Source organism: Talpa occidentalis, unplaced genomic scaffold, assembly GCF_014898055.3.
Source record: "Talpa occidentalis isolate TD23 unplaced genomic scaffold, MPIMG_talOcc4v2.1 talOcc4.13, whole genome shotgun sequence".
Lineage (NCBI taxonomy): Eukaryota > Metazoa > Chordata > Mammalia > Eulipotyphla > Talpidae > Talpa > Talpa occidentalis.
In genome coordinates this window covers 58,382,661-58,399,910 of record NW_023601322.1, presented here as the reverse complement: position 1 = coordinate 58,399,910, position 17,250 = coordinate 58,382,661, and the positions used below count along the sequence as shown (strand labels likewise).

Genomic DNA, 17,250 nt, shown 5'->3' with positions numbered 1-17,250 from the left:
TTTCCCCTCTGGGCATCAAAGGATTAATGGTTACTTCTGCCAGCCTGTCAGTGGCAAGGCTGGGGTGGCAAGGTTGGAGCTGGGTGTTGGGCTCCCCACTCCCATTGCTATGCATCTCCCTGTCCTGGCAGTCCTTTCCACCATAGTCTGAATTATTCTCCTCCTGAGAGGAGCTCAGTCTGCTGGGGCTCAGTCAGGTTGCACTCACCAGGACTCTGGTGTGGATGGAGAACACCCCAGGGAATGGAGGCTGTGTCATTTCCTCCTTTCGGGTGGGGAGGATGCAGAGCAGGGGCAGGCAAGGTAGCCAGGTCATTACTCAGGCCCGATTCATCTTCCTGCTCCCAGTGTAGTCAGAGGTTGTGCAGAGGCCAGCCGTTGGTTCCTTCCTGACCCCACCAGGGGAGCCGATTACCCTGCCTGTTTACCTGTATCTTTGCCAAGACCCCCAGAGGCTACAATCAGGCTGCCCTCAGCCATTCCCTATTCCTTCTTCTGGCTCCCTGACCTACTCCACCCTCCCTGGACCTGGACTCCCATGGATGGCAGTCTTGTGAAGAAGTATTTCCTTGCATTCTTTCCCTGCCCTGACCTGCTTTGGCCTCCCTTCCCTGGCCCACCTCCCTTCTTCGGATCCTCTGTCCCCTCTGGCAGGCCTGGTGGTCTGCAGAATAGGCAACTGCCTGCAGAGGTGATGGGGGGAGGAGAAAGGGCTTAGCCCTGCCTGACCTGAAACTTGGGTCTCCTGACTCCCACTCCACTAGTCTTTCCTGTCCTGTCTGTCATTTCTATCTTAGTAAGCATGAGTGAATCTGTTCTTCTGAGAAGAGAAAGCATGAATTGTTCTAGGCAGCTCAATATTTAGGGGAGAGGACAATTTGGGGGGCCTTGTTCATGAGATGAAGAAACAGAGGGCTCTGCAGACCATTGTCCAGGCACCCTGGAGACGCTGTTGGCACATCCCCCCATCCAGAGTCAGTATCAGAAAGGCAGGGTGGTGAAGAGATGAAACTAAGCAATCAGACTTTGAGTCTTGAATCCCAGCTACAAATTGTATGAGCCTAGACAGGTGTCTCTGAGTTCCAGTTTTATCTGCAAACTAGGCTACTCCCAGAACTTCTGTCTCAGGGTTGTTGGGGCAATTGAAGGAGATGTTGTGTTTGACGCAGAGCAGTGAAGTTTCAATAATTACAGCAACCCCCACAACCCCCATCCTCGGCCATATTCAGGACCTTGTCCCCTCCCCCAATTAGGGACCTAGGTCCCCTGACCTCAGGCAGCTCTTCTGTGTGTCTGCTCTCTCTCGTCTTCCTCTCTGGAAGGTCTGTCTTCAGGGCTCCTGTTCCATTGTCCAGGGTGGGTTTTTAAAGGGCTAGCCCACTCCTGACCCTACGGAGGCAAGGAGAAGAGGGGTGTTCTGACTTGCATAGGTACAGGCTGTGACCAAGAAGTTTGGGGGCCCAGTGAGGTGGTTATCCGCAGGGCCTTTGGCCACCACCTTCCTCCCTAATACCAGTGAGCACTGCTGTGGGAGCTGACTGGCTCAGACATCTCTGGATGGCAGTTTCCTAGTTTGCAGATGACATTGCTTCTCCTGATGCTTGTAATGGGGGGCTCTGGGGTGCCCAGCGTTGGCCCAGCCCCCTTCTTTCATCTTTGTTTGTGCAGGTTGGCAAAAGCTGTCTGGATCGCTGACTGGGTCTGGTCCAAGCCTCCTGCCGAATTCCTTTTCCATGGAGTCATTGCGGGCTGGGCTGGGGGCACGGGAGCTCTCCTCGGAGGCAGGGCTCATGGCCCCTTTTCTGCCTCCTCCTCTTGTCCCAGAACAGAGTACCCTTGGGGGAAGTTGAGTGTCTGGCTGGGGCTGGGCCCCAGGGCTTCTCTGTGCCCCTTCTCTCTCTCTTAGGTCAGTTTATCTCTGAAGGCCCTTCATGCTCCCACATTTGAGGATTTTTTTAATCCATGGCTTTAGACCCAGCCCGAGGCAGGGTCTCGGAGAATAGTAAGGAGAATAGTAAGGAGAAAAGCAGGAAAAGGCGGGGATGTTGGGAGGTCTGGATTACTCAGACACCAAAGCACTCTGCTTGCGCCTGGCCTTGGGACCCCATCAGCGGCTTGGTGCTCCCTAGGGTCCCACAGCCCAGCCAGGCAGGAGCCTTCTGCTTCTGTGCCTGGGGCAGCTCTCTGGATCCCTCAGAGGCCCATTGGTGAAAGTGGATCATAGAGTTTGTGCTTCATACTGCTGTTGTGAGGATTAAAGAAGAGACTGTGGCAAGCCCGTTCTGGGCACATGGTCGCTGCTGAGCATGTGGTTGCCGCCACTGTGGTGTCAGAAACACAGTGATCCTGCTGTTTATCTGGCTGCGCCCCAGGGGGACGCGATTTCTGTCTGAATCTCTGCAGGGCTGTCAGGTTGGCAAAGAAAGCTTTTTATCTGGGTGGCAGGAGGGGGCAGAACCATGTCAGAAGGCAGATAGTTGTGTGAGGGGCATCTTCACAGCTGCTGAATGGCAGTTAACAGTGGCTCCCTGTTAGCTGAGTGTGTCAGCAGGCTGGTACACTCAGGGGGTGTGGTTTTAGGGATACAGGAACTATGTGGGGAACCGGATCCTGTGACAGGCATCTCTGAAAATCTGAGGTTGTGATTTGGGGCAGTAATCACTGTCTCCCCCCATCTCTGGAATCCCCTGCTGTGTGGACTTAAGAGTCAGATCCTCTCTCTGGGCCCAGATCTGTGGGTGAATGTCCTTTGCTAGAAGCAGCTCTGACCTCTTCCAGGGAGTAATGAGGTGAAGTGTCCGCCTATTCTAGGGGAGCACCCTGGCCCCAACATTCATGACTTCACTGTAGCCTCCCAAACCCACTGTCACCCTTCTCAGTCAAGGAAACTGGCTCTGAGAGGGGCTGTGACTTGCCAAGGTCATACAGCTAGCAAATGCCAAGCCCAGAGGGGGCCAAGAGGTCTGGTTCTAAGCAGAGCAGAGGGAGTGACAGTGCATGAGCTGAGGCGCTAGCTCTCGCCTACTTCAGCTGGCCCCAGGGAAAGAGGCTGGCCAGCCCCTCAGATCCTTTATCTGAGGTGATCCAGGCAAGAAAGGAGCCCCAGAAAGAGGAAGGAGATATCCTGGTTCGTGGACAGGCCTGTGCTCTTACTATTTCAGACAGGTGGGCAGAGCTGTGTGTGTGCGCATGACGAGCCCTGTCCAAATGCAAGGAGCTTGGGGCCAGAGCGTCCATGGTTGCTGGGCCTGATCCCAGCCCATTGTAGGTCCGACCTGGCACCACTCTGTAGACCTCAGTTTCCCCATCTGTTCAATGGGTGTGGTGCTGACTTAGCTTCTCTGTCAAGGCCCTTTCACCTCTGACAGTCCATGAATTCTGAGCCTCACTGGCAGGATGCCTAGAAAAACGGTCCCTGGAGACCCATTCGGCATGCCATGCATGGCCAGTGCTAATGAGGGCAAGGTGAAAGGAGGGCAGGGTCAGGTTCCTCAAGAACTAATTAGCTTCCCACATGAGGGGGAGATGGGAAGAGGAATTTTCCCAGCCACTGACAGAGCTGCTAATCCCGGGCACAGGCTGTCCCATTCATATGTCCATTTGTTCATTCATTGCTCAATAAGCATAAATTAAGCGCCAGATATGTGCCAGTTAGGGACTGTGGCAATAAAGAGAAATGGTTGCCCACAGTGAACTCACAGATTAATAGGGGCCTGACGCTAGCCTGATCCCTGACCTCAGACCCCAGATTCCAGGCCCAGATTGAACCCCAATCTCCCTTTGACTGTCCCTTGTATATCTCAAAGAGATCTTTTGAGACAAGCTGACATCATGAGCTTGGGCTTGTTCTGACTCCAGGTTTGTCATTCCCCCCACCCCTGCCCCTTTGCTGTATGACTTGGGTTTTGTAAGTCTCTGGGCCTCTTCTTCCACTTCTGTAAAACAGGCAAGTAATGCTTGTCTTCTGCTGTTCCTGGAGGATAAAGTGAAGTAATACAATGTTCTAGTACAGTTGCTGTTGAAACTACCCTGATTTATGACCTTTCTAGTGTTAAAATATGAGAATTTTTAAATGACTGTTTAAAATATAGATGGGAAGACACTCTGTAAGGACGTAGAAAAACTAATACAGCTCTTACCTGTCCGTGGTGTGGGCACTCAGGCCTGGAGGCACACTTTCACTGTATACCTTTTTTGATTTTTGTTTAGACCATGTGAAGGTATTACTTATTCTCCAAAGGGGAAATGTTAGTGTCCAAATAAATGACTACACTATGAGTTTGAAAATCCAAAGGGTTCCCAAGGAAAGTAATGTAAAAAATGCCCTGCTGGTTCACTCACACATTCAGTAATATTTACTGAGAGCCCACTTGATGCCAGGCATGATTCTAGAGCCAGAGTTAGAGTGATAAAAAAAATTGAACAAGGCTGTTGTTCCCTTGGAGCTGATGGCCTAGGTGGGCAAATAGAAAATAAATAGGGAAATATGTGAAGAAGCTAATTCTGAATTGTGGCGAATGTCATGAAGAAAATAAAACAAAGAAAGGGGGTAGGAGAGGAGAGGGATCATTGTAAAGGGAGGCCAATTCAGAAGTGACATTCAAAGAAGCCCTGAATGACAAGAAGGAGCCAACAGGAAATGCCACCTGGGAAAGATCATTCAGAAGGAATAGCAAATGCAAAGGCCCTGGGGAAGGAACAAACTTGGAATTTTCATGGAACAGACAGTAAGTCAGCAAAACAGAGCCCAGTGAGAGAGAAGAAGGGTAGGAGATGAGTTGGGGGTATAGTGAAACCTTACCTGCTAGAGCGAATTTGCTCTAGTGAAGAATCAGCAACCCTCAGGGGGAGGCCAGAAGAAGGGCTGGTGAGACCTGAAAGGATAGTTGGGCCATGATAGTTGGGTCAGAGATCTTCATAAGAAGAGGGGTCTAGGAAACAATGTGTAAAAATCATATTCCAGAAGGAAAGATCATCTGTAGGATCATCTGTAGGATGATCCTTAGGCTGGCCGGGGTGGCCATCTGTCTGTCTGTCTGTATATCACAGTGGCTGTGCTAACCAGGCCTCTGTCCTTCCCTGTAGCCCTGGGCCGGAGCACCAGCTTCACTGAGAAGGATCTGAAGGAGGCCAAAGCCCGGAGTCAGCAGATAGCCGCGCAGCTCACCACCCCTCCCAGCTCCAACTCCCGTGGTGTCCAGCTCTTCAACAGGCGCCGGCAGAGGGTAAACGAGTTCACCTTGGAGAGCCACGGCCGCAGGGGACAGAAGCTCGGCCAGGAGTCCTTCAGAGTGCCCGCTGCTCACCCGGCCAGCCATGCCCCAGGGCTCAGCCTGAATCCCACCTCACTCCCTGAGCCAGGCCGTCCACAGAGCCCCGACTGCCAGAGCCCTGACGTAGGGGTCCTTGGCTCCAGCATGGAGGGGTGTTCAGAGGAGGCCGGCTTGCTGCGGCACCTGGAGAAGGTAGCCAGCGAGGAAGAAGAGGTGCCCCTGGTGGTTTACTTAAAGGAAAATGCAGCCCTGCTGACAGCCAACGGGCTCCACCTGTCCCAGAACCGGGAGGCCCAACAGGCCCCAGCAACCCCACCTCCGGCCGAGGTCCCCAGCCCAGTTGCAGATGTCAACCAGAACCTTTCCTCACACCATGACACGATCATCACACTAGCTTCTAACAGCAGCCATGGGCTGCCAGCCACAGATGTCAACCAGAACCCACCAGCGGCTGTCACCCCACTTTCCAGCACCCCACAGAATTCTTCAGGGGCACAACTCCCTCCAAATGGCATGATTCCAGACTCCAAGTCCAGCACCCTGTGTGCTAGCGGGCAGCCCCAGGAGCTGGCTGCAGAGGTGAGATCGAGCACACACCTTGTGGATAAGGTCTCTGCTCCATCTAATGCCACCAGCACCTTCTCCAAAGAAGTCACACCCATCTCCAGCTTCCGGTCCCCAGCTCCAGATTTCATGTCCAGTTCTCTGCTCATTGATGTGCAGCCCAGTGCCCCAGTGGTGTCTGCAGAACAAGAGATATCCGGGCGGACAGCTGCCACCACACCCAGCAAGCTGTACAGTGAGGTCCACCTCACTCTGGCCAAGCCCCAGTCAGTGGTCAACAGGACAGCCCGCCCTTTTGGGATCCAGGCACCAGGGGGCCCCAGCCAGATGGAGCGAAGCCCCATGGTAGAGAGACGACATGTGGGGACCCCAGTTCCCCAACCCTCCACTGTGGCAGATCAGAGCCCTCGGCCACAGAGACACGTGATGTCATCCCACAGCCCCATGGTGGAAAGGAGGTCGGTGGCTCAGCGAAGCCCTGCCTTGGAGAGACGCCCCTTGGGGAACTTCACCCCACCCCCGACCTATGCTGAGACCTTGTCCACAGCACCCCCAGCTTCCCGAGTTAGGTCTCCCCCCTCTTATTCTGCCCTGTACCCCAGCTCCGACCCCAAGCTTTCTCATCCAAAAGGCCAGGCAGTTCCCAGCAAGACTGGCATCTTGGAGGAGTCGATGGCCCGCAGGGGCAGCCGGAAGTCAATGTTCACCTTTGTGGAGAAACCCAAGGTGACCCCAAATCCAGACCTGCTGGATCTGGTGCAGACAGCTGATGAGAAGCGGAGGCAGAGGGACCAGGGGGAGGCAGCTGGGGAGGAGGAGCCCTTCGCGCTGGGGGCTGAGGCCTCTAACTTCCAGCAGGAGCCTGCGCCGAGGGACAGGGCCAGCCCCGCAGCGGCCGAGGAAGTTGTCCCGGAGTGGGCCTCATGCCTCAAGTCACCACGCATCCAGGCCAAGCCAAAACCCAAACCCAACCAGAACCTCTCTGAGGCCTCCGGGAAGGGGGCTGAGCTCTATGCCCGCCGCCAGTCCCGGATGGAGAAGTATGTCATTGAGTCTTCTGGCCACGCTGAACTGGCCCGCTGCCCTTCACCCACTATGTCCTTGCCTTCATCCTGGAAATACTCTACCAGTGCCCAAGGGGGCTTCCGAGTGGCATCCCTAAGTCCAGCTCGGACCCCGCCTGCTTCCCTCTACCATGGCTACCTGCCTGAGAATGGGGTCTTGCGCCCAGAGCCCACCAAGCAGCCACCCTACCAGCTGCGGTCCTCGCTCTTTGTCCTGTCCCCACTCAAGGAGCCTGCCAAGGCCTCACCAAGAATGACCTCGTCCAGAGCCACCTCCCCAGCCAAGCCGAGCTCCCTGGACCTGGCGCCCAGCCTGCCCAAGTCAGCCCTCCCTCCGTCTCCAGCCCTGCCTCGGCCTTCCCGCTCCTCGCCCAGTCTCTACACCCTGCCCAGCCAGGACAGCCTGCAGCCAACCACCGTGAGCCCCACCTATAGCAGCGATATCTCCCCAGTGTCTCCCTCCAGGGCGTGGTCTCCCCGAGCCAAGCAGGCCCCCAGGCCTTCCTTCTCCACCCGGAATGCGGGGATCGAGGCTCAGGTGTGGAAGCCTTCCTTCTGCTTCAAGTAACGAACCCCATAGGGGTCCTACTGCCCATCAGTGCCCCCCTCCAAGGGCCGATGTAGAGCAGATGTGGCAGGAAGTGGCACAGGGCTGAGAGGCAGGAGAATGGGGACTCGGGGACATCAAATCTAATGGGACACCAGCTAGCTTTGTGATGTTGGGCGAGTTACCTCCCTCTCTGAGCTGCAGCTGCCCCTTCCCTACTGTGAGGGTGGTTGGACTCCATATTTGGGATCTGAAGTCTTATACCAGGTGGGGAGGGAGGTCATGGGAGAGAACATCCTTGGCAGGCCTGAATGGGGCTGAGAGGCTTCCTCTGGCCTTTGTGAGCTGCGAGGATGCCAGCATTTTGCTGGGGAATGGCCTAGAAGGGGACCCTAACCGGTTTCTGGAGCCCACAGAGCCTGCCTGTGACCCAGTCAGCCAAGGAAGGGGTCTGCCCCTCAGCTGCCCCAGGGCAGCCTCCACATCGTGGCCCCAGCTCCTGGCATTTTTCTGCCTGTCGTTGGATTCTCACCACTACGGGTCTGTCTCTTTCGCCTCTGCCTGTGGATGTTCCTCTCAGCTGCTTCAGAGAACTTTGCCTCAGCCTCCATGTTTTCTCCTTCCCTGTTTTCTTCCGCCGGATGAGGACTCAGCCCATCATTGCTGTCTGACGCTTCTCCTCCTGCCCCTTCTGCTCAGCTGCCTCTGTGCCCTCTCCAAACACCTGGCTCCAGTCCACCTGACTCCACCTGGCTGGCCGTCCCGGTTCCAGAGTGTGTGGGAGGTCCCGGGGGATCGCCGAGAGGCCATCACTATAGAAGGATGTGCAGGTGTGAGGGTGCGGCTAGCGAGGGCTTCCCGGCAGTGTACCTGTTGCCTCTTGGCAGCCTCTCTGTACAGTGAAAGGGCCGCACGGAGAGGGTGAGGGGATTCTGGTCCTATCTTGACCTTCCATTTGCTGGGTGACCTTGGCCAAATCCCCTTCCCTTCTTGGACCTCAGTTTTCTCATTTATACAATGAGGGCCCTTCCAGGCTGGGACAATGTGTGAGGATTGAGAAGACAGGCTGGGGCTTTGGGAGAAAGGCCTTGTAAGTGATAAGCCAGTCCCTGGGTAAGACAGGGAAGGAAATGGGCTGTTGCCCTAGGAGAGATGGAGATTAGATGTCTGAGGGCATGTTTATTCCTGGGGAGGGTGTGGCTGGGATGAGCTGTGGCAGGAGGCCAAGGAACAAGAAGCCTAGGCTCGGATGGCTCCGGCTTGGGGTTGTCTGCAGAGAGTGGGAACAGGTGAGGTCCAGGGCAGGAGCTCAGCAGCTCTGTGGGAAGGGATGAGGAGATCTTCGGATGTTGAGGAAAAGACTGAGACTTAAGAAATCTGGATTCTAACAGACCCGATGTGTATCTTTGGGACTCAGTTGCTCCATTTCTACAGTGAGGGTATTGAGTTAGGTTGTCTGAGATCCTCCCCACCTCTGACAATTTTGAAGTGATACAGCCCCCCAAACCAGGCTTTGTGGGGGCTGGGGGTGAGAGAATTACAGACTCTTGAGGCAGGATTCAGATGGAAGCTTCCCAAAGTGGGGGGGCTGAGCGCCACCCACTTCCTCTTTCCCAGGCCTATTTCTGGGCTCCCTAGTGGGGCAAGGGGTGGTGGAGGCGGTCCTCATGCTGGGCTGAGCCTGCAGTTTTCGTGAGCTCTGGGCGCGTCTCCATGGGAACAGGGGTGCCTTCCCAGTGAGCTCATTCTGCCCAGAACTCGGGGGCGTGCGTGGGGGAGCTGGGACTGAGCTTTGAGTGAGCTCAGTTCCTCCATGCCAGCCCCTCCCAGTGTGAGTGAGGCCCCTGTCCTGAACCCTGGATTGCCGGGGTCCCCGAGGGCCAGCCCTGGAAGAGCCCACCTCCGTCCTGCAGTTCCTGGCCAAGCCGGCAGAAAGCTTCTCCGACTTTGTTTTCTCTCCTGTCCTCAATACACTCTGCCTCAAATCTGTCTTGCTTCTTTCTTCCGCGCTCGCTGGCTGGTGGTCTGGATACTGAATGGGCCCTTTCCTTGGGTTCTGGCCTGGGGCGTGGGGTGGCTGTGTGGAGGTGTGCTGTGTCTCCCTCTGCTGCACCTGCTGCGTGTCTGGTGCTGCTATGGCGCGGGGGGACTGCTGCCTGGGAGGTGGAGGCTGCACCTCTGCCCCAGGTGAGCACTTAGGGAACCAGAGTCCTTGGAAATCATGGCTCCTTCTTTGGAGTTTGGCCCAAAAGGCTGCAGAACACAGGGAAAACCCACCGCCCTTTATGGCCCAGGTTTAAGTGTTTTGTTTTGTTTTTAATGGATTTTAAATGCCTTGAGCCAGAGCGCATACCGTCTGGTCCCCTCCCCCTCTCCGTGTTATCTAAATCTGGCTATATCACACATTCGTCATGTCGCCGTCTGGCTCCCAAAAGCACTGGGTTTCTGCCCCAGGGAAGGAACAGAACTGCCACTAGTCATCAAAAAAGCTGCGTTCTACTCCCAGATCTGCACCCAACTCCTGTGGAGCTAGACAGCCTCCCCTCCCCATCACTAGGCCTCAGTTTCCCCTTCTGAGGAAACTGAGCTCCCTAACTACTAGTTCCTGTCTGACCCTGTCCTACTCTCACCTTTACCCTGCACAAGGCCTGGCACTGGTGATGGTACTGGGTGAAGTGGGGGCTGCTTTCTGAATTCTCACCCATGTGCAGTCCCAAGGGGTTCTTTCTGGTCACCAAGAACTTTGTCAGAAAGTGAACAGCTCTGATTCCCACAGGCTTTCTATATTGTGTAGTCCACCTCTTCCCTGCACACAGAGTTGGGATCCAGACCTGGCAGCTCTGATAAGGTCAGGCCCTGGCCCACTTCCAAGCAGTAAGGAGCTGCTCACCACTGTCCTCAACTTCCAACCTTGGCTTGAGGAGGAAATCACACCCCTTCCACTTGCTCACTCTAGTCTTTCCTTGTGGCCATCAAAGGTGGAGACCACCCTTTAGAAATTTTTCATATAGCTCTGCTAGTCTCTCCACTCAGCCTACTCTTCAGGCTGAGGAGCCCTGGTTCCTTGGCCTCTATGCTTGTACAGGATTGGGTCATAGCCTCTTGGCTGCACCCCTGCATCCAAAGCTTCCAGAGATGTCAGCAGATCCAAGGTCTGGGGCTCACGTGTACACAAGTTAATCCTGGGAGTAAAGCAGTGGATTCCACACTGAGCTTTAACTCTCCTACTTGACAACTGGGGTCTTGGGTGTCCCGGGATGTCTATAGGGCTCAGGCCAGTATTACCATCCCATCGAGAAGCTCCTGTTCACACTGCTATACAGCATTCCTCTTTAGGTCAAAGGACTCCACTTCAGAATCAGTAACGGATTCACCTAGTAGACATATACTTTATGTCTCTTGCTTCCTTTTGATTAGGATATTTAGATTCTGATTAGAGACCAGCTGGCTTTGCTATGGCATTCTGATTGGATGAGAGAATGGATCTTGTGGATGGTTCTACATTTTACTTGGGTAGGAGACACTGAATGGGCTGGCTAGCTCTGGCTACTGTGAATCTGGATGGAATTGCAGGCTGACTGGACTGGTGGTTGCTGGAATCTGACTGGATGAACACTTGGATGATTTAGCATATACATACTGGATATGGATTCCTAAGCCCTGCACTTCCCAGCCAATCCAGTTAGGTGTGGTGTGGCCTTTAAGCAGCAAATAGTCTCTCTCTCTCCTCTCTGTCTCTGTCTCTGTCTCTGTCTCTATCTCTGTCTCGGTCTCTCTCTCTCTCTCTCTCTCTCTCTCTCTCTCTCTCTCTCTCTCTCTCTCACACACACACACACACACAATTCCTAATCAGGTAGAACACAGAACAGTTATTTATACCTATGAATGGCGTTTTCATCATCTAGTAAAATGGGGTGATAATGTCAGCTACCTCATTAGTTGATTGTGAGGCTCTATTGAGAGATAAAAGGTGAGACTGGTGAGTCCCTAAAAAGGTAGGAAGCAGGTATGGCGGTGTATAACAGAGGTATGCTTTATAATCTCAAAAATGCTCACTAACCTGACCACATTCCCCACCCCACACTGGCAAGAAGTCCGTGAGGGGAATGTGCTGCCTAGGGAGAAAGAACACAGCTTCCCCTTATGTTTCCATCTGCCAATGATCCAAGGGAAAATTAGGATGATCATGGTAACATATCAAGAGGGCCAGGGATGACAGGTCTTATCCTCAATCTAACCTTAACAATAATGGTTGATATTTTTAAGCTTTAAATTTTTGAATAGAGAGTACATTCAAATGGTTCAAAGAACATGTAACAAGTAGTACAAAGCCTGATTCTCACCCCCAGTGGCTGTAGATCCGGCCTAGGTTCGCCCCAATTCTTAACAGGTAACCACTTTGGTTAGTTTAATTCAACATTTTTAAAGGTAAGTAAGTAACTGAGCACTTACTCGCTTCCAAGAAATCTCCTACTACATGTAATGTCCTTTTACACGAGTTGTCTCCCTTAACCCTCACAACCACCCAATAGGGCCTGTGCTGATGTTGTTACAGAGCATCGCCGACAGGAAGGACATCCTTTCCCCCTAACACTATCACACCCCACTTTACCTAGGAGGAACCTGAAGCCCAAAGGCTCCAAGTTGCTTCCGTTGCTGGAGCAACTTGCTCAGGTCCAGTCAGTAAGCACAGGGGTCTGTCCCCAGAGTGACCGGCCTTCCACCCCCTAGTCATCTGCTCCCTGTTACTGCGCAGGGGTCTGGGCTTCTGAGAGCCTCTGGGCAGAGAGCAGGGCCTGCACGGTTCCCTGCCCTCGGCCACCCGCTTCCCGCCTCTGTCCGAAGGTCCGACCGACTCGGCCCCTCCCGAGCCCCGGTGTGGAGGACCCCAGCACTAACGCCTGCCCCACCCTCTCTGCTTTCTCCCCAGGACCGCCGGGAGAGCCTCCCCACCTCCCCGCCCTGGACGCCGGGCGCCTCGCGGCCCCCCAGCAGCCTAGACGGCTGGGTGAGCCCGGGGCCCTGGGAGACGGGCCGCGGGAGCAGCCTGAGCAGCCCCCCGCCGCTGCCGCCGCGGCCCCGGTCCCCCTCGTGGAGCGAGCGCTCGGTCTCCCCGCTGCGCCCCGAGCCCGAGGCGCGCCCCACCAGCCGCCAGCTGCAGGCGCTGCTGGCGCGGAACATCATCAACGCGGCCCGGCGCAAGAGCGCCTCCCCGCGGCCGGCGGGCGCCGAGAGCCGGCGGCCCTTCTCCCCGCCGCGGGGGCCCCCGCCCGCGCCCCCGCCCGCGCCCGCGCCCGCCCGGCCCAGCCCGCCCGCCGCCCCGCGCGCCACGTTCGCCCCGATCCCGCCCCGGCCCTTCCCCTGCCGCCGCTCGCCCACGGACTCCGACGTGTCCCTCGACTCCGAGGACTCCGGGGCCAAGTCGCCCGGCATCCTCGGCTACAACATCTGCCCGCGCGGCTGGAACGGCAGCCTGAGGCTCAAGCGCGGCAGCCTCCCCGCCGAGGCCTCCTGCACCTCCTAAATCCGGCGCCGCCCCACTCCCACCTACCCTCGCCGACCCGGCCGGAGGAGGGTCCCTGGGCTTGGGAGATGGTAGCATCCGGTCCCAAGAGGGCTGGCTTCTTTGGACAGCCCCAGGCACCAGGGAAGAGCGCTGTGGGCAGTGGTCCGAGCTTGGGGTCTTGCCCCGCTCTGTCATCCAGCTGTTTGACTCTGGGAAAAACCCTTCCTCTGTCTGACCTTCAGCTTTTCCATCTGTTTAATGGGACTTTGGCCAAGACAATCTCCAAACATCTAAATTCCTCCTCCCGTGACCATGAGTGTGTGCGCGCGCGCCTTGGAAAAGGCAGGCATTATGTATCTGCACCCCTAGACTTGCTGCATTCCAGGGTTCCACCCTCCCTTCCCTCCAGGCTCTGCTCTCTGGAGTCTGGCAAAGGAGGGGTGTATTCAGAAATCCCAGTCCTAAGTCCCCTGTCCAGGTCCTGGCTTGACCATCCGCCTCCCTGGCACTAAGTCCTGGGCAGGAGCAGTTGTTTTCCATCCCTTCCCAAACAAGATCTATTTTTACCACAGTGACCTTTAGAGAGGTCTCCCAGTCCAGCCCAAGGTGCCCCGCTGGCCCCTCCAGAGAGAAGAAGCCGAAGAATCCTTCCAGAGCCCTCTTGTGCTTTTGTCCACCCCATCTCAGACCATCCAAGACATCTCATCTACAGCCAGAGAAGAGAGCTGCGAGGCAAGAGCTTCCCCCAGGCCCAGCACTTGGGCCTCCAGGGAAGCTCTAGGTGCGTTCAACCCAATCTGCTCCTCTGGGCCCTTTCCTGCCTCTAGCGTCCTGTAGAATTCATCTCTGGCCCTTTCAAAGCTGAGCTGAGGAGAAAAGAGTTGATGTGGAGCTATCCTGTGGCTTTACCCGATGACCCTGAGTTTGAAGTCGTCCATTTGGAAGGAGGAAGGCAAAGTGTTCCATGTTATGGGTAGTGTGCAGATAGTGGCCAGGATGCATAGAGAAGATTCTGGTAGGGAGGCATTGGCTTAGATGACATCTGAGGGCTCTTCCAGTCCTGAAATGGATTTCATGGCATTAGGAAAGGAGGGAGGTCACAGTGAAGGGTTGGCTGGGCAAATGAGCTTGAGCAGGTGACAGAAGGGTCTGCCTTTGATTCTGGTTCCTTTGGAGCTACCCCATTCTTTAGTTTCAGATCCCAGCCGACGTCCATGTCAGCCCAGATGAGAGGACTGTGTCCTGTCCTATCTCTCTACCCACACACTCTGGCCTAGCTTGTGCCTGGTGCCCAGTGATCTTGGGAGTCTAACTGCAACCCTGACCTGCCCCTTAAAACTTGGGGACTCTGATTCCAACTCTAGGACAGACATGGGGAGGAATGTAGCTGAGTTCTATAGTGTCCAAAGGTGACTGGTGCTACCTTCTAGAGGTTCAGAGTATCAGCTTTAGGATACTGGCTGGAGGGGCCTGAAATTGCCCGAGGATCAAAGATTTGTAGGAAAAAGCATAGCAGGATGTTGCTAAAGGTGAGGGACAGAGTGTGATTTGGAGTTAGAGATAGATTTCCCCATACGTAGGGTGATGTTAGACCTGGAACACCACGTGAGGCTGGGGAAAGCTGAGACCAGGATGGGGGAGAGTCAAGGGGTGCTTTGGAACAAAATATACTAAGGACTGGGGGCACAGGCTCTTTAGTGGCAAGATAAGAGGGCGCTGCTCCTCAGTGACTGCATTCACCCAAGGTCCCACCTGCTTCTGTCCCTTCTAGCTGAGGAGACTAGAGCTAAGGGGCTTCTTTCAGAGAAGACCTGCTGTCTGGCCTCTGCCTGATGCTGTGGCCTTAGAAAATCCACTTCTACCTGCATGTCCCCTCTGGAGCTAGCAGGAGGCAGCCTTGGGCAGCTGCAGTTCTAGCTGGCTAGTCTTTCCCTGTCACACTGCCTTCTCCCTCCCCACAGCCCCAGCCCCTTCCCTAGCTCATGAAGCTTGCTTGTGTCCTGTCTCTAGCCTCCTGTAGAATTCAGCTCTGGCCCTCAATAAATGCTTCTTGCGTCCTTCTGCCTCCCTGTGTGATTTTCAGCTGTATGTAAATCCCTCCTCTTTTCCCAATCATGGGACAGTCCGTGGAATTGAAGTGAATATGCATGTTTTGAGATACGGGAGATAGGGGCCTGGGAAGCACCAACCTGTGAGGGGAGATGGGGAGCCCCAGAAAACTCAGGACTGAAGAAGTTCCTGAGTTGGAGTTCCAGTCTTGTCATCCCCTGACTGGGTGACCTGGGAAAGCCACTCCTCCAGGCCTCAGCTCTCCTACCAGGGTCACCAGTGGGCTGGGCCAGGTGCTCTCACAGGGCATCGTCACCCGGGTTGGCAAGCCAATCTGGGCAGACCCCGTGCAGCTCCCCATGGCAGGTCAGGGCTCCAGGCTGGAAGAAGAAGTGACCTCCTAAGAGAAGTCAGTTCTGAGTCCAGGCATCAGGACTGCCCAGGAGGTTGGCATCCTATTCCCAGGTGAGGCCCTGCTGTCAGAACACACCCTTGGGCAGTCTTTCCTGGTACAAATGCCCCCACCCTGCACCTGCGAATATCTCCCTGGATGTGGTCCTTGCTTCTCTAACCTAATATGTATTTTCAACTGGAACTTCTTAGAACTGTACCTCTGCCTACTGGGGACCCCAGGTGCTCCAAGCTGAGTTCATTCCAAACCGAACGCCGTTTTCTGCCCTCTACCCCAATCTGTTACCTTCCTCCGTCATCATAGTCAGGATCGGGAGTGGTCTCTCCTCACATCCCACATCCAGGATCACCAGGATCTGGTGGTCCCTCAGTATCCTTCGAGTCCCTCTCCTTCCCACCCCCGGCACTGCTCTGTTCAGCCATCCCCTGGACCTCTCACCTGGTTACAGTGAAATCCTTCTGCTTCCAGTCTGGACTCCACTTACCCACTTTCCACACCAGGAACACCTTTGAAAAATGCCCGTCTGACCAATCTGTGCATCTCTTTACATCGTTCTGAAACACATTAGCTCTGAAAAGCCTCTGGGGCCTGGCCCTCCCTGTCTGGCCTCATCTGTCAGCACCACCCTGTCCCCCTCAGTTCTGGAAATACTCACCCCAACATCTTCATATGCCATGCGGCTTCTGCCTATGATCCCATGGCTCTGCCCAATGAACTCCACTCACCACCCAGGCCAGGCTCAGAGGTGGCCTCCTCTGGGAAGCCAACCCCAGCCTTCCCCATGATGGATCACAAAGCTCTGGATAGTTCTGACTCCCTGACTGAGTTCCTTCAGAACAGAGCTCTGCCTTATTTACTTTCAGTTCATAGAGACAGGCTCAGAGGGTGTGAGGCAGTGGAGGGAGCGAGAGGAGGAGGAAAGGTCAGAGTAAACTAAGCAAAGCTACTGCGGAGCAACATGTACACACATCTATCCATTCGTTCTTTCGGCAAATACCGACTGAGTTCCCATAACGCACTAAGAATACAACTACCCACCTCAAGTGACAGGCACTGACTCAGCATTCCCAGGTGACTTTGGGGTGTGCATGTGTGTGCTGCTCACATGTGTGCGAGCCCCTCTCTCTGCAAGAGCCTGCTGCCGGGCACCTGTCCTCCCTGGGGCCTGGTGCTTTTAGCCTCTGGCCCTGGATCCTGTTGCAGCCCGAAATAAGCCACGAGAGGCAAGAAGGATTCTCGTCAGCTGAGGCCAGCCGGCTTCGGGCACGCCGGGCGCGGGCGTGCTGACTGCTGAGCACCAACAGGGACGCACCACTCAACTCCCAGCTCCCCAACAGAGGTGTAAATCTTGAGGGCCTGGCACGCTCTTCTCCCCACTGGGGTCCCATCTCTCAGGTACCAGGATCCCAGGGGTGCTCGGGGACCTGTGGGGAGTGGGCAGAGGAGATGAGCTGATCCCCAGAGCATTGCCCCCACCCCCACCAGGCAGAGGCAGGGCCCTGTGGAGGGTCTGGGGGTGTGGGACCTCGCAGAAGCCTGACTCCTGAGCAGAAAGAGAGGGTTCTGAGCTCTGGGTGACCCGAGTTTAGTGGAGGGGGAGGAGACGGCTAGAATTCAAAGTGCAAGGGAGGCAATGGCTCTCAGGACTCCGGGCTCTCTAGGCAGTAGGGAAGCAAATTTCCTAAGTGAGGCCCTCCTCAATGTCTGTGCATCTCTGTAAGGGGGTGTTTATCAAGAAACAGACCTGTGGACTCTGGAACAGAAGTCAGAGCTGTAGCGTGCACAGTTATCACATACCTCCTGCCCCAGATGCATGAAGATGTGCTTGTCTTTGC

The 17,250-nt window shown here is 55.3% G+C and overlaps 1 protein-coding gene across 6 annotated transcripts in view; it reads left to right on the top strand.

The window, feature by feature from the left end:
* Positions 1-15,288, top strand: part of SYNPO (synaptopodin) — a 53,795-nt gene extending 38,507 nt beyond the window's left edge. For 4 of the 6 annotated variants that reach the window (XM_054694258.1, XM_037508928.2, XM_037508926.2 and 1 more), the window contains exons 3-4: positions 5,086-7,439; positions 12,379-15,288. In XM_054694258.1, coding sequence (XP_054550233.1) covers positions 5,086-7,439; positions 12,379-12,972 — 2,948 coding nt within the window. In that variant the 3' untranslated portion in view covers positions 12,973-15,288. The remainder of the gene's footprint in view (positions 1-5,085; positions 7,440-12,378) is intronic. The other 2 variants (XM_037508930.2, XM_037508929.2) reach the window with 1 other exon arrangement.
* The last annotated feature ends 1,962 nt before the right edge of the window (positions 15,289-17,250 follow it).